This window comes from Dipodomys merriami, unplaced genomic scaffold (genome assembly GCF_024711535.1).
Source record: "Dipodomys merriami isolate MVZ:Mamm:240054 unplaced genomic scaffold, mDipMer1.0.p SCAF_3, whole genome shotgun sequence".
NCBI lineage: Eukaryota > Metazoa > Chordata > Mammalia > Rodentia > Heteromyidae > Dipodomys > Dipodomys merriami.
Window position 1 is genome coordinate 112,735,229 of NW_027204492.1, and position 15,106 is coordinate 112,750,334.

Genomic DNA, 15,106 nt, shown 5'->3' on the forward strand with positions numbered 1-15,106 from the left:
ATGGGAAGGATATAGTATGTTCTGTAGATCAATTTGTTCTTCCCATATAGCTCACTCCTCATTCATGCAAACTAGAGGGAAGAAGAGGATGTGTCAAACACATTCTATAGAACAATGGTCAATAGTATTTGCTCTAGATGTAAACACACCTAGTTTGATTCCCTAATTCTTTCAATTGCTAGCTATGTGACCTAGAAAAAGCTACCTGCCCTGTCCCTCCCTCATTCCCCTAATTTTTGAGGTAGAGATGATGATAGTTTCCACATATGCTACCTCTTCTTTATGGTCCAAAGAAGTATGAGGTACAACATAGTTGTTCATTTGAGCCTTTGATAAGTGGAAATGAATGTTTGCATCGACAGAAGACTGTACAAGCAGGCCAAGACATATATAGTAAAATCCTGCCACAAACAAAGAAAGGGGAAAAAACAGGGGAGCAGGTATATCCTGGAATCCTCATTTGCTTATTAGTTTCCTTTGCTTGTAGAAAAATCAACAGGGTTACTTAATTACCATTTTCTGAGAAATTTTCTTTAAAGATCAAAAATTAAGATCAGAATCCCTGTGCTGTCTTGATACCTAGGAGTGTACTATGACCTGTTTTTCATTTCCCATGGCTCCAGTGGTCAGGAGGGACAAGATTCCCATTATGTCCAATCTGAGATCTACTGGGTTCTCCTTTTAGAGCACTCATCCTTGAATTCTTAGCCAACTCACCCACATCATAACACTAAGGCCATAAGTTGCAGGGCCTCACAGTGTGAGTTATCTGTGAGAATTCACTTCCAGTTCTGGGGACAGGACCCTTGGGAAAAACTAGGCACTTGGCCAGAAAGAAAGTGGCCTAAGAGTGGCCTGGTCACTCTTAACCTAAACCTTGACCTTCAGCAAAGCAGAGGAACAAGCCACTCAGGAAATGGTAGATGTTTCACCAGATGTTCTTTAGGCTAGATCTTCTGTCCAACTTCAACTTTTTTTGTCCTTTCAGAATGAAGCTGGGGCCATATGGTCTGCTTTTTATGAAGAACAGGCAAAGCTTGCCAAAATATATTCCCTACAAGAAATTCAGAACCCCATTCTCAAGCGCCAATTGCAGTTCCTTCAGCAGAGTGGGTCTTCAGCACTCTCAGAAGACAAGAGCAAACGGGTATGTTTGTGAATATTTTAGCACTGACTCCAAGAGTTAAAATGTTTGGGAAATATTGAACAGGAGTATCACTCATGGCTTCTTCCTTAATCTACAACGATAGTGACTCAGACATTAAAAAAGAACTCTGTGCCTATATAAGGTGTTCGTAGAATTTATCATCCAAACCAAAATTTTGTTTTAGTTTTAAGAGTGAAAGAAGACTCAGTTCTGATTTGGACTGACATGAGCAGGAACATGACATTCTTCACTCCATGGGCTATGCCTACTAAGGCAGTCTAGGACTATAGATTTTAATTTTGAATAGACAGATATCAATGAAGTCTCCAAACTTCTTGCACTAATAATTCCATATTATGGCACATTAAAAATTCTATTCTCAGTCTGATGAAACTCAATAAGGTCTCTATTCACCCCTGTTTCATCTCTAGCATCCCATTCCTCTGGCCCAGGAGTTATCTAGCTGTTTTATTTCTATAAAGGGATAGATAGAAAAAAGTTTAGGTTTTTCAGGACATGTTGTCTGTGTCACAACTAGTCAACTTTGCCATTGAAGCAGGAAATCAGTCATAGATAATACATAAATGATTAGATGTGGCTGTCTTCCAACAAAAGTTTATAAAAACAGGCAGGAGACCACAGTTTGCAGATCCCTGATATGGACTATTGAAATATTTTTATCTAAAATATTCAACTATTTTACATCAAAGTCTTCTTTCTCAGTTACTTGTCTTCTGGAACTCTGTATGTCCTAATCTGCATTTATAAAAATAAAAAGACATGATAAGGACAGAGATAAAACCATATGGTATTTGTTTCTACAAGTTATTTATTATTCTGCATTCTTTGGGGCAAGTCATTCCAGTAGTTATTAATCCACTTTATCTTACCCATTGTATATTTCTTCATCTTTTCCACAAAGGAAACCATGAGAAACCTTGTCTATTTGACTCTAGACAGTCTAACCCAGCCTAGCATGGAACTTGGACATTCTATTTTTAAAAGAATAATTCTGATGTGTAGCCAAGATTGAAAACCACTTAACTGCGAGCAAGAGCTTAAGTATTTGAGAAGAAGGGAAACTCAAGAATGCATGGGTTCAATGGAGAGGAAGGACAGGGGAGGGGGATGAAAAAGCAAATAAAGAGACCATGAGGTATTTGGTGCCATAGTAAGATGTTCAGATTTATTGGTTGGAGTAGGGGATCTTGCAGAAGTTTTAAGCATGGTATCTACTTCATGTCTTAGGTTAATGACTCTAAAAGAATGAAAGAGTAATAAAAGACAGTATTAGGAAAAGAGGAAACAGGACCTTTAATCCAGCACTTCTTTAATCGTTTGTAGGAGAGGATTATTCCTCTCTCTCTTCCTTTCTCCCTCTTTTCCTTCTTCCCCCCTCCCCCGATTCCTTCCTCCCTCTATTTTTCCTTCCATTCCTTTTTTCAGTCTGTCACAGACCAGCATACGGTTAAGTTGCTTGATTACTGCTTAGATGTTATAGAAATACCAAATTGTTTAAAAAGTTGAGAAACATTTACTTTCTGAATTTCTGTACTTATTACAGAATGGAAGCAAACTAAAGTTTCAATTATTATGGTGTAGACTGTCCCTTGTGATCTAGCCTCTCCTTACTTCTCCAGTCTCATGTTCACTGCTCACCACAGTGAGCATCATCTCTCCAGTTTCAGTGAACATCTCACTACCTCTTGAAAATGCCATCTATTTTCTAACCTCCCCTCAGCTTTTAGATTCTGTCTTCTGCTTCCCTTATCTACCTGATCAAGTCCTACTTTGGCAACAAAGTTCTAACGGTTCTTCCTCTTGAAGCATTCTTGAATATCTAGGATGTGAGTCCCTCTTCCCCCATTCCCCTGCCAATGTTGCCACATCACTTTTTAGTGACAGTCATTCTGTCACCAACTATCATTCTTGGCAAACTGTTGTGCAGCTACTACTTTCAAGATTGCTTTACTGTGTCGTGATTTTGGGGTCCTTGAGGGTTTTTTTCCACTTCAGAATTGTCAGAGTATAATAGAGGTTCAACAAATTCTGAATGAAACAAAAGTGCATTTTTCATTATATGATGGATGTGAAAATGTTCTTTGGGATTTGGTAGATCTGTTCATCTCAATTATTTAACATCTATTTTGTGCTTGTAGGCTTTATTAAAGTTTACAGTGGGAAAATTTAAGGGATCTATTTCTTCCCTCTGTACATGAAGACACATAGCAAAGAAGAAGAAATAGTTTTGAGACATCAAAAACCACCTGATCAAAAGGACATATTTTATGTTAACATTATACTAAAAATTCCATTTCTAACATTGCTTATCATATTTTATTTCAGTTAAACACAATTCTAAATAAAATGAGCACCATTTACAGCACAGGAACAGTTTGTAACCCAAATAATCCACAGGAGTGCTTATTACTGGAACCGGGTAAGCTATTAACTCAGAGTAATGAGTTTTTACTCTCAAGTTTTAAAAATGAGATTGACTTTAGATGAGGGCATTGTACTTTTTGCACAGATAATCTAAAGATGATAAGGTTTCAAATATGTGAGTGTTAACACACAAATATTTTTAACTTTGAAAACCCCCATTGTAAATTCTATAGTATTCAAGTTAGTAATTAAATTTTTTTCATTGGTACATTTGCTCTGTGGATATATTTGGACTTAGAGAAAGGCAAGGAAATGAATCACAATATTTCAATTAAATATTTTATGATCTTTATGTCTGCCAAACTTACTTTTAATTCCTTCAAGTTTTACAAGTTCACAAGTTAATTTTCTTTTGGGTACTTTGGGATAACAGGTTTGGATGACATAATGGCTAAGAGCACTGACTACAGTGAGAGGCTCTGGGTATGGGAAGGCTGGAGGTCTGAGGTTGGCAAGCAGCTGAGACCATTGTATGAAGAATATGTGGTTCTGAAAAATGAGATGGCAAGAGCAAACAGTAAGTGTGCTGGTCTGTAGACACTCTCTACCTTTCTACGCAGTTATTGCTTTTGCATTACCAAACCTTTCCCTTAATGGATGAACAACAACCACTTGCTAAACAATTCAGGCTACCTGTCTCAAGAAGAAACTACTGGAGCACAAGAAGGTCCATTGGAGCTCTATAGTTTAAAGAGCTAAGGAATAAGATTCAACTCTCAAACGAATTCTCCAGGACTATTTCTCAGATAGGGTGAAGACAGAGACAATATCCCTTACCTAAACCCTGGCTACAGTTCATTCTCAAAGGTCATTTGTGTGTCTACCTCAGGGTGATGTGCCAAAAAAAAAAAGTCAGATTACTTTAGACTGGAAACCTTTTGTTTTCTGCAGATGTAATTATAACTCAGGCAGTCATAAAATACCTTACCATAGGAAGGAATGTTCAAAGTTTTTGCCTTTTTCTCCTGCATTAATGAGCTGAAGTCATGATATTATGAAAAACTATGCTTTGGTGATTCACTGCCCGCTGGGTTTGAGTAAGAAAACATTGTTTCTAATTTCTCCTATTGTCACTTAACTTCATCTGCACAAGCCTTAAGGAAGCTGTAGATGGTAGCTTTTATTAATTTTTAATAAAAGCTCACCTATCCATCTATTTGCTCATTTTCCTAATCATACATTGACAATGCAAAAATAAATATGGTTAAAATACATTTATAAGATTTATTAGCGAATATTCTGACACAAGCTTGTGTTTATTGATTAGACACTAAGTAAAGCCCATAGAAGTATGCTGTGTATACACACAATGTACAAAAAACGCAGGCCCACTGTAACAATGTCTAATATTAGTTCAGACCATATCCGAAAATATAAGACACTGAACAAGCTGGGTGATAGTGGCTCACGCCTGTAATCCTAGCTACTCAGGAGGCTGAGATTGTGGTTCAAAGCCTGCCCAGGCAGGAAAGTCCATGAGACTCTTATCTCGAAGTAACCACCAGATAAACCAGAACTAGCATTGTGGCTAAAGGGGTAGAGCGCTGGCCTTGAGCTTAAGAGCTGAGGGACAGTGCCCAGGCCCAGAGTTCAAGCCCCATGACAAACAACAACAACAAAAGACACTGAACAAGATGAGGGTTTAAAAAATTAGAGATTCAATTGCATTGCCATTTTCTGCTATAGGCCTTTGTGTTATCCCTGAGCTATTTTTGCTTGAGGCTACTGATCTACCACTTTAGCCACAGCTCTTTGGTGTTTAATTGTAGACGAAAGTCTCATGAACTTTCTAGTCCAGGCTAATTTTGAACTGAGATCCTCAGATCTCAGCTTCCTGAGTAGCTAAGATTACAGATATGAGCCACTAACACCCAGCCCCAAATTATTCTAAGAATTAGATGTTTTAAAATATATAGAGTTAGAGGCTTTGCTTAAGTGGTAGGACACCAGAGTGAAGCATGAAATTCTGAGTTCAAAACTCAATACCACCCCCAAACCCCAAACATGTTATTAATCTGTGCAATGAGGACTATAATCATGACAAACTGGCTTTGTGCTTATTAACTGAGATAGTTCAAACTTCTGACATAAAACAAGTGCTTAACAGAATTATTTAGTCTTGTCATTCATTCCTATGCCTTTGAGTGAATAAAAATGTGATAAACCTTTAGATTTCTATTAACTTCCCAGCAAACTAATCTATGTCATCTGTATTCTCTCTCTCTTCTTTCCCTTACGTTCTCTTTCTCTTTTTGCAAAAGATTATGAAGACTATGGAGATTATTGGAGAGGGGATTATGAAGCAGAGGGGGTAGACGGCTATAACTATAATCGCAACCAGTTGATTGAGGATGTGGAACGTACCTTTGCAGAGGTAACTGAGGAACTATGGACAGGAGACAGTGACAATTGCCAGAAGCATTCTGAATTGGTCTTAACATAGGGATTATCCAAGTCTTGTAGAATTTTATAATATCAGAAATTGAAAAAAAATTGAGACTAATAGGACAGCCCTTACAGATGATCTGCTTTCATTTGTGTCAGTTACTTATTATTAATAGTAATTATAATGAATAGAGACCATAAGAAGGTATGATATTATGATGTGAGATATCTGAGGCTAACAGTCTTTCTTCATAAGCAGAAGAGTAATCTCTACTTCCTTTTGTGGGACAATTAATACCACTATTTCATCTGCTATGTCATCTGCTCTATGTCATACTGCTCTGCTTAAGATTATTTATATAGGAAGTGAGAATCTTACAAAAAACTAAACAGGTAATGTGTTAAAATGACTGTTTTGCAACTTATTCCAGTTTTGAATCTCTATTCTTTGAGTTATTCTTTTAGATAGAGGTAGTGGTGCTAGTCATCCTAATATATGGGGAAAAGGGATGCTTTCAAACTATCTAGAATATTTGATAGGAGAAAAAATATTTTAGAGAAATTCTGCTCATATAAAGAAGCTCTTATTTCTAGAGGTGGCATTGTAAACTTAAATTAGCTACTTTTGGTCTTAAACTTTTTTTCTGGATCTTTCAGATTAAACCATTGTATGAGCATCTCCATGCTTATGTGAGAGCAAAGCTGATGGATATTTATCCTTCTCATATCAATCCAACTGGATGCCTTCCTGCTCACTTACTTGGTAAGAAACAGTAGGAATTCCTCCTATTCTTTACCATCTTAGTCATGAATAACATGATCTTTTGGAGTAAAGCCTAACATAAAACTTTTGAAAAATTCTGTAACATAGAAGTCACATTTTGAATGCACTTGCTTCAACAGAAAATCAATATCAAGTCCTTATTATATCACTATTTTTTAATAAAGAGTTATTATGTTGGTTCCAATTCAAAGGATGAAGCAGATTTTAAAGGTAACTGGAGAAGGAATTCCAGGTTAAAACAAGCACAGAAATGAGGGGAAGAATTTTGAGGATTCAAGTTGGTTAACTAACCTCTTGAGGGAAATTTGGGATTTTAGTATCATATTGTTAGAAGAATGAAGCTTGATAGACTATGGTTAAGAGAGAGAGTAAGGCTTTCTACAATAAAAGTATGACCTCAGGGAAAGCTTTAGGAGTCCATTATAAACTATGCCAATAAGTCTTGCTGAAAAGTACTTGGTTTGGCATGACATGAGTAATAGATAAAGGAAAATGGTTATCCTCCTCTCTTTGACCATTGCATCCAAGGCAAAATAAAATGGAGGTATCAGAAATTTTTGTGCGATGAAAACATAGCATCCCTTCTTACAGTCAAGCAGACTTCTGATGCCTTTTAGTGATTTCTACTATTTCCATGCTATGAAGTTACCCAGAATATGTTCATTCTTTTACAAGATGACCTTATAGATCTACATAAACAACCATCATATATGACAAAGCATAGCATTAGCCTGGGTTATATATTTATTACACTTTAGTGAGTGTTATTGTTATAATCATGTATATTATGTATATACTGTTTTCTTTTTACTTCATGTTGAATATACTATATAGATTTGTAGCCATTCCTTTAAACCCAACTTTTCTTATCCATTGCATAAGCTATAATTTATCTAATTGTCATGACCAGAACAGTTATTTTAGGTAAAGTTCAACAAACAGACAAATCAGTATCATATCTGCCTTTATTGTGGGCATTGTCATTTTATCAGTTTAACTAAAGGTCATGTTTGTGTTTTAGAAGACATGCCATTCTACTTGTGGGCCATTTTGGCTCTTTTACTGGTCTTTTACTTCAGCCTGATGACTGATACATATATATATATATATATATATATATATATATGTATAATGTTATATATATACTTCTATGAAAGATATGCTTTTAAAAATTGTTCTCTCTTAGCATATATTAACTGTGCCAAGGGGCTTCATTAATAGTTTTCTTAGGGCTTGTAAAGTACTTCAATCATATTCACCCACACTTCAGCCTCTCCTTTCACTATCTCTATTACATTTTATTTATTTTCAAATGTACTAACTGGAGTATTCTTCATGTAGTTGTGCTGCCTTGTTTCTTTGGTGCTCTTGATAGTAGATTGAAGTTTTCTGCATATGTGCTTACCCAGTTAAATATATTATTATAATAATAAAAATAAAGCTTAGCTTTCTTAGAAGTTTTGAATAATGATCTTATATGATCATTTAAAATCCAATATGAGGCATTTGTAACATGAATTGGAGATTATATAAATTTCTAATCTATACTTGCTGTGTATTCCATATATTTTAATAAATTGCACCTTTGATTGGTAATTTAAGATGGAAGAAACTGGGCTAAGTCACTAACAACCTTTGCCTAACCACATACTTTCTTGCCATTTTAGTGTCATAAAAGAGATAGAAGAAGGAAATTCTGGAATTTAAAATAAGAGAAAGAAAAAAGGAAAACAGATGCATTAAAAAGGAAGCAGAGAAACCAGATTGTTTTGCAATTCAACCTCATGCACATTATAAAGTTTGGACTGTCTTGTGCTATCATTGTCATATTACTAATGTGCTTTCTTTGTCTCAATTAGGTGATATGTGGGGTAGATTTTGGACAAATCTTTATTCTTTGGTCATTCCCTTTGAACAGAAACCAAACATTGATATTACTGATGCAATGGTACAGCAGGTAGGATGAAGCCTTAAAAACATTCTCAGTTCTCAATTATATGCTTTGTGTGCCTCCCTTTAGTTTATATCTTTTGTGTGTGAAATCATGATAATAAAAAAATTCAAGTTAACTTAAATGTATTTTTCCAGGAAAGTAGTTACCAATGCCAGTGACCTCAAGTACCTTGAATAATGGTATAGTATTGATACGGTTGCTGATTAATCAGTCAGTATTGTTTGTGAATAGTAGCAAGAATATATTTTCATATTAAATCATTATTGTTAAAATATTAGAACCATTTAAATCATGCTCTTTCCTTTTTTTCTTTTACTTTTGGCAGTACTGGGGTATGACCTTGAGACCTCACACTTGTCAGGCAGATACTCTACCATTGAGCTACACTTTCACTCTTTTTTTGGTATTGCTTATTATTTTCATGGGGTCTTGCTTCCCATGCAGGAAAGTGTCTGGTCTGTTGCCTGCCTATTTTTGGCTTTTTATCCTGTCTAGGATAACAGGTAAACATGACTGTGCCCTGATCTTAGTTGAGAAGGGCCTTGTGGACTTTTTCCTTCCAAGGGCTGCCCTTGATCCCTGGTCCTCCCAGTCTCAGCCTCCCAAATAGCTGAGATTATGGAGCTAGCCACTAGTAACCAGCTTTTTAAGACACCTTTTCTTATCACCATGATACAATTGTTTAAATTCTATTTTCTTTCTATCAATGCAATCATATTAGAATTTTAATTACATATTTTCCTTGTTCAATTAAATTCTGTATTTCTGTATAGAATTAGTATTCACACTTCCATTTGCCTTCAACATTTATTCAGATGATGAACATTTGCTTGTTAACAGTTTTAAATCTGTATATAGTAATATAATAATGGACATATTTTTTCTTTTATTTATTTATTTTTTTGTTAGTTGCGGGGTTTGGACTCTGGGCCTGGGCACTGTCCCTTGAGCTTCAGCTCAAGGTGAGTTCTCTACCACTTGAGCCACAGCACCATTTCTGGTTTTCTGGTAGTTTATTGGAAAGAAGAGTCTCACAGACTTTCCTGCCCAGGCTGGCTTTGAACTGTAATCCTCAGATCTCAGCTTCCTGAGTAGCTAGGATGACAGGCATGAGTCACCGACACCCAGCTAAGAACAATCATCTTTATATAACATACTCCAGGAAGATGTTCACAGAATAATAACTTAAGGCTGCAACTCCTCCAGACTCTTGCAGCTTTCCTCAACCTTTTTTGCAGTTGAACAGCAGCAGATGCCCACTTTTATGTTAGTCTGTCCCTTTTCCAAAGTGTTTTCCCATCCCACCTGTTCTAATATTATTTATGAGGTTATGAGAACGGGTATTATTAGAGTTCCGTGCTGTTAAGTGAGGCTCAAGCAAATGATTTTCCCAAAGTTACATACATAATGGCAAATAACAATTGAACTCAGAAATTCCAATATTTTGACTTTGTTTTTCTCTTTATTGATTGATTCATCAATCCATTCTTCATTCAAATGACTAGATGAAGAAAGAAGAGAATTTGTTTGAGGACACTGGAATAGGAAAGTCTCTGTTAACATAATCCAAAGGCACAGGGAAAAAAAGCAAAAACCAAAAATAATAAAAACCTTTTGCCTAGCAAAGGGAACAGCCTACACAATAGCATGAGCACCCACAAAATGGGAGAAAATGTTGGGAACTTTATATGACATCAATACAATATATGATAATGTTGTGTATTAATATCCAAAATATATAAGCAACTTTAAAAAAATGGGCCCCACACTTAGAAATTTCTCAAAATAAGGCAAGTAATCAATAGTTATATAAAAAAATTTTGTCAGCAAACATAAGGGAAATGTATATCAAAACCCACTATAAAATATGACCTTAATCCAGTAAGCATACCTAAGTATCAAGTGATGGTGAGAAAACGAATCAAAAATAATCCTTTCACACTGATATTGGGATTGAAAATTAACATAGCCATTGTTGAAAACAGTATAGTACTTCCTCAAAAAATTAATAATAGGCCAGGCACCGGTGGCTCATGCCTGTAATCCTAGCTACTCAGGAGGCTGAGATCTGAGGATCACGGTTCAAAGCTAGCCTGGGCAAGAAGGTCCATGAGACTCTTATCTCCAATAAACCACCAGTAAACCAGAAGTGGCACTGTGGCTCCAGTGGTAGAGCGCTTCCCTTGAGCTGAAGAACTGAGGGACAGTGCCCAGGCCTAGAGTTCAAGCCCCACGACCAATAAAAAAAAATAATATGATCCAGAAATTTGATATCCCAATGATGGGAAAATATCTAACAGAAGTTAAATCAGCCTGTTGAAGAGAAATCTGTACTTATATTTATTGCAGCACTATTCATAATAGCCAAGAAAGTGAAACAGTGTAAGTGTACCAATTGATGCATGGATAAGGAAAATGTAGCACACAAACACAGTTGAATAATATTCAGTCATAAAAAGAATGAGTCCCTCTAGCCCCTTCGGTTTCCAGGGGCTTCTTACCTCTTTTTGCTAATAGGAAGATTGAGTTACTACGAAATGGGGGAAACTGTCTGCCTGTGTCAGACACATCGGCATGCACAGGAACAAAGCCAGTACAGGCTTGTACATGGAAGTTCTCTCCTCTGAACTGCATACTGAGCGGGCAAGTTGGTTGTAAGTTCAGTAATACCCTCTGATGCAAAAAAAAAAAAAAAGAAAAAGAAAAAAATATTAAGTTTCACAAGCTGTTTGTACTCAAATATATTTTCTCAGTTTCAGATCCTCAGCTATTTTATTGAGTGGGAAGTCTTGAGCTGTTAAAGTTCAAGAAGAATAATGTTGCATTTCCTTATGTCTCAGGAAACACTTTTTATGGTAACTTGTCAGATTGTCTATGAACAAACCCACTTTTTTAAACATTGATAAATTCTTTTCTTCACGTGATATTTTATACAAGAACACTTCAGATGTGTTATTAGATGTGACTGATTTTAACAAATCCTATTAGATTTGTATCAACTAGTTACATGTTCTATTCATAGTCTTTTGTGAATCATTGCCTTTTTGTTTAAAAAAGATGGCCTATTTTGAGCCTTTGTATAGGTACATTCCTGTTTTTGTGACAAAAGAAAAACTTTAAAATTGTCCCAAACAGAAAAAAATAATGGCTATCAGAAGTATGTTTTGTTTTAGTGTGAGTTACCGTTACTCTATTTGTTTATTGTTAAGGTGGACATTTAGCGTTCAGTGCAGTTTTCAATAAAAAGTAATTAGAAAAAAAAGAATGAGTCCCTGTCATTTGCAACAATATAGATAGAAGTGGAGAACATTATGTTAAGAGAAAAAAGCCAGGTACAGTAAGTCAAGAACTACATGTTTCTCTCATAGAATTGAGAGTAGAATGGCAGTTACTAGAGGCTGAGGACAGTAGAGGGGAGAGAAGCATGGAAGTTAAGTAGAAGTCAGAATTTCTAGTGTGCTATATAGCACAGTTTATTGACTAGAGATAATGATTATGTATTGTGAATTTGCAAAAGCTAAATATCTTTATGCATTGGTTAAAATTAACTCAAAGAAGATTGTCACAATCAGTATCAATTGCCTTTAATGCTGGCTTTGTGAGTCCAGAAGACAGCATTATCACTGAGCTCTGTCTCCAGCCTGATATTATACTTTTGAATTTTATATTAAAATAACACACAGTTTCTATTCGATTTCTTACTCCCAGGGTTGATACAGGAGAACACTAAACTTGGCTAGTGGCCAAGATCAGAGACAGTTTTTCCATGTTACTAAAAATGATTCCTAAACTACGTTTCAATTACACAAACTTATTTTTTTCTGATATAGGCCTTATGTCCTAAGCAAGGCTGGCTGTCTCCTGAGACATCAGTTTCAAGAAGAATTTGCTAGATGGCAGATACCCATGACTGTCTAAAACATTAAGAAAGTTTAGGTCCCATATGCATCATGAAGCCAAGGCCCAACTAACTAATGGGCTTTTAGGCCACATCTAAACCTTTTTTTCCTGTAAAGGCTGGTGCCTTCATGTCCACTCTAATGTGTCTTCTCTCAAGGCCCTAACCCCCAATCAGGTCCTTGATTTGATCAATTATTTTTACGTTGAGCTGAAGTCTTTAGTAAATAGAAAATCGAAAATCATTGTGTTTTTGTTTGTGCTTGAAATATAACAACAACAAAAAATGACCTGGGTGTGTAGCTCAGTAGCAGAACACTTGTCTAGAATGTGTGTGGCCTGGCCTCAATTCCAACTAGTGGAAAATAATTTTTAAAATATCACATGTAATCTCACTTACTCTACTGCTAACATTTTCATGCATTTCCTCATCAAGATTAATTCCAAATTTGTGTTTTTATATTTTACTTTCTATTAAATTATATTTTATAATATCATTAAAATCCTTTAACGATAACTCAGCTGGCCACAAAAATTTCCTTCTATAATGGTATTATTATTTATTGAATTATTCTGATGATTATTTCTACATTTTTTTACTATTAAAAATAGTACTCAATGTAAGCCAGGTGCTGGGGGCTCACACCTGCCTGTAATGCTAGCTACTCAGGAGGCTGAGATCTGAGGATCTCGGTTTGAAACCAGCCCAGGCAGAAAAGTCCATGAGACATTTATCTCCAATAAACTACTCAGAAATATTTGGAAGTGGCACTGTGGCTCAAGTGATAGAGTGTCACTGTTGAGCACAAAGAGGCTGAGGGCAGTGCTCAGGCCCTGAGTTCAAGTCCCAGGCCCAGCAAAAAAAAAAAAGTAGTGTTCAATGTAATGCTTTGATTTAACTTCTGGTAATTTCCTAAGGAAGGAAAAGAGTATAAACATTTCAAATATGTCCATATATGTTGTTAAATTTCTATATGGACAGATTATGCTAATGGATGGATCCAACCGATATGTTAAATGCTGGTATCCAACATTATTTGTTATTTGTTTTTTGCTTCCAGGCCTGGGATGCAGATAGGATATTCAGGGAAGCAGAGAAGTTCTTTGTGTCTGTTGGCCTTCCTAAAATGACTCAAGGATTCTGGGAAAACTCCATGCTAACTGAGCCAGGAGACAACAGAAAAGTGGTCTGCCACCCTACAGCTTGGGACCTGGGGAAGGGTGATTTCAGGTAATTGGTCTGTTATTTATGGTGCAGATACTTAAATGGGAGACAGTGAAGTCAGGGATTACTTCTCTTTTCCTCTGAGTGCAAAAGAGATAAGGCAAAGCTCCTTGGAGTAAGGCTGGGAATCCATGAAAGCATAGTTGGTTTTCCCAGGCAAATATTACCAAAAAGGCACTAAATGAACCTTTAGCCAATTTGCTTCATTGAAACTATTATATGCCAATTCAATTCTCAAAGTCATGAAGGAAGGCGATATGTGAATCAGAAGTTGATCCTCCTCTGTGCTTTGCCTTGTAGATGTGATTGGATAAGTGGATGAGTAACAAGCTAGGCTAAAAAGGAGAAAGGGATGTGTCCTAAGAGGAGAGACATAGGGATGTTTCATAGGGACCTGGGAGAAGACACTTGGCCACATCTGGATCAGATATTTTTTGGTTGGCATTAGAGTTGGGCTTAATGTGCAAGAAGAGGCTGGACAGACAACTGGGAAGACATAGCAGGGTGGGAGAGAGGCCAGACTTGTATGTATTAGAGTCAGCAAGAATAATTCAAGTTAGGCTAGAATAACAAATATGTGAAGGCTAATCTGTATGATGTGGCAGAAGGGACACAAGCTTTGGAAACCCAGGTGTGTCTCTTAATGAGTAAGCAACCTTGGACAATGGATTTAACCTTCTTGGGTTTCATTTTCCTTATTCATAAAACTAGGACAGTATTTCCTAGGTTGAAGGCTTGTGTCTTTAAGATGAGTTCCCTAGCTTAAATCAGAGACTTTTTAAGAAGTGCTTTATTGAAAGGGAACACTCAGGCAAGTAGGAGCAAGGCTAGAGCAGTGAATGGAGATAAGTAAGTAAGGATGTAATTGCAGTGCAGGCCATGTGGGTTCAGGTATAAAAGTGAGCCTCTATTTAGAAAATAACTAAGGTGCCAGGCGCCGGTGGCTCACGGCTGTAATCCTAGCTACTCAGGAGGCTGAGATCTGAGGATCATGGTTCAAAGCCAGCCCGGGCAGGAAAGTCTGTGAGACTCTTCTCTCCAATAAAGCATTAGAAAACCAAAGTGGTGCTGTGGCTCAAGCGGAAGAGCGCTCATCTTGAGCTGAAGATCTGAGGGATAGTGCCCTGAGTTCAAGCCCTATGACCAACAACAACAAAAAAAACCTAATGCAAAAAAGATTGATGGCACAGCTCAAATTGTAGAATGCCCTCCTAGCAAGTTAGAAGCCTCAATATCATAAAAGAAAAATTATATGGAAGTTATCCAGCA

The 15,106-nt window shown here is 36.5% G+C and overlaps 1 protein-coding gene across 1 annotated transcript in view; it reads left to right on the forward strand.

The window, feature by feature from the left end:
• The window catches only part of Ace2 (angiotensin converting enzyme 2), a 46,302-nt gene that overhangs the window by 11,931 nt on the left and 19,265 nt on the right, over nucleotides 1-15,106 (forward strand). Inside the window, exons 4-10 of the mRNA XM_070040832.1 lie at nucleotides 989-1,147; nucleotides 3,494-3,587; nucleotides 3,966-4,109; nucleotides 5,854-5,966; nucleotides 6,635-6,740; nucleotides 8,621-8,718; nucleotides 13,674-13,843. Coding sequence (XP_069896933.1) covers nucleotides 989-1,147; nucleotides 3,494-3,587; nucleotides 3,966-4,109; nucleotides 5,854-5,966; nucleotides 6,635-6,740; nucleotides 8,621-8,718; nucleotides 13,674-13,843 — 884 coding nt within the window. The remainder of the gene's footprint in view (nucleotides 1-988; nucleotides 1,148-3,493; nucleotides 3,588-3,965; nucleotides 4,110-5,853; nucleotides 5,967-6,634; nucleotides 6,741-8,620; nucleotides 8,719-13,673; nucleotides 13,844-15,106) is intronic.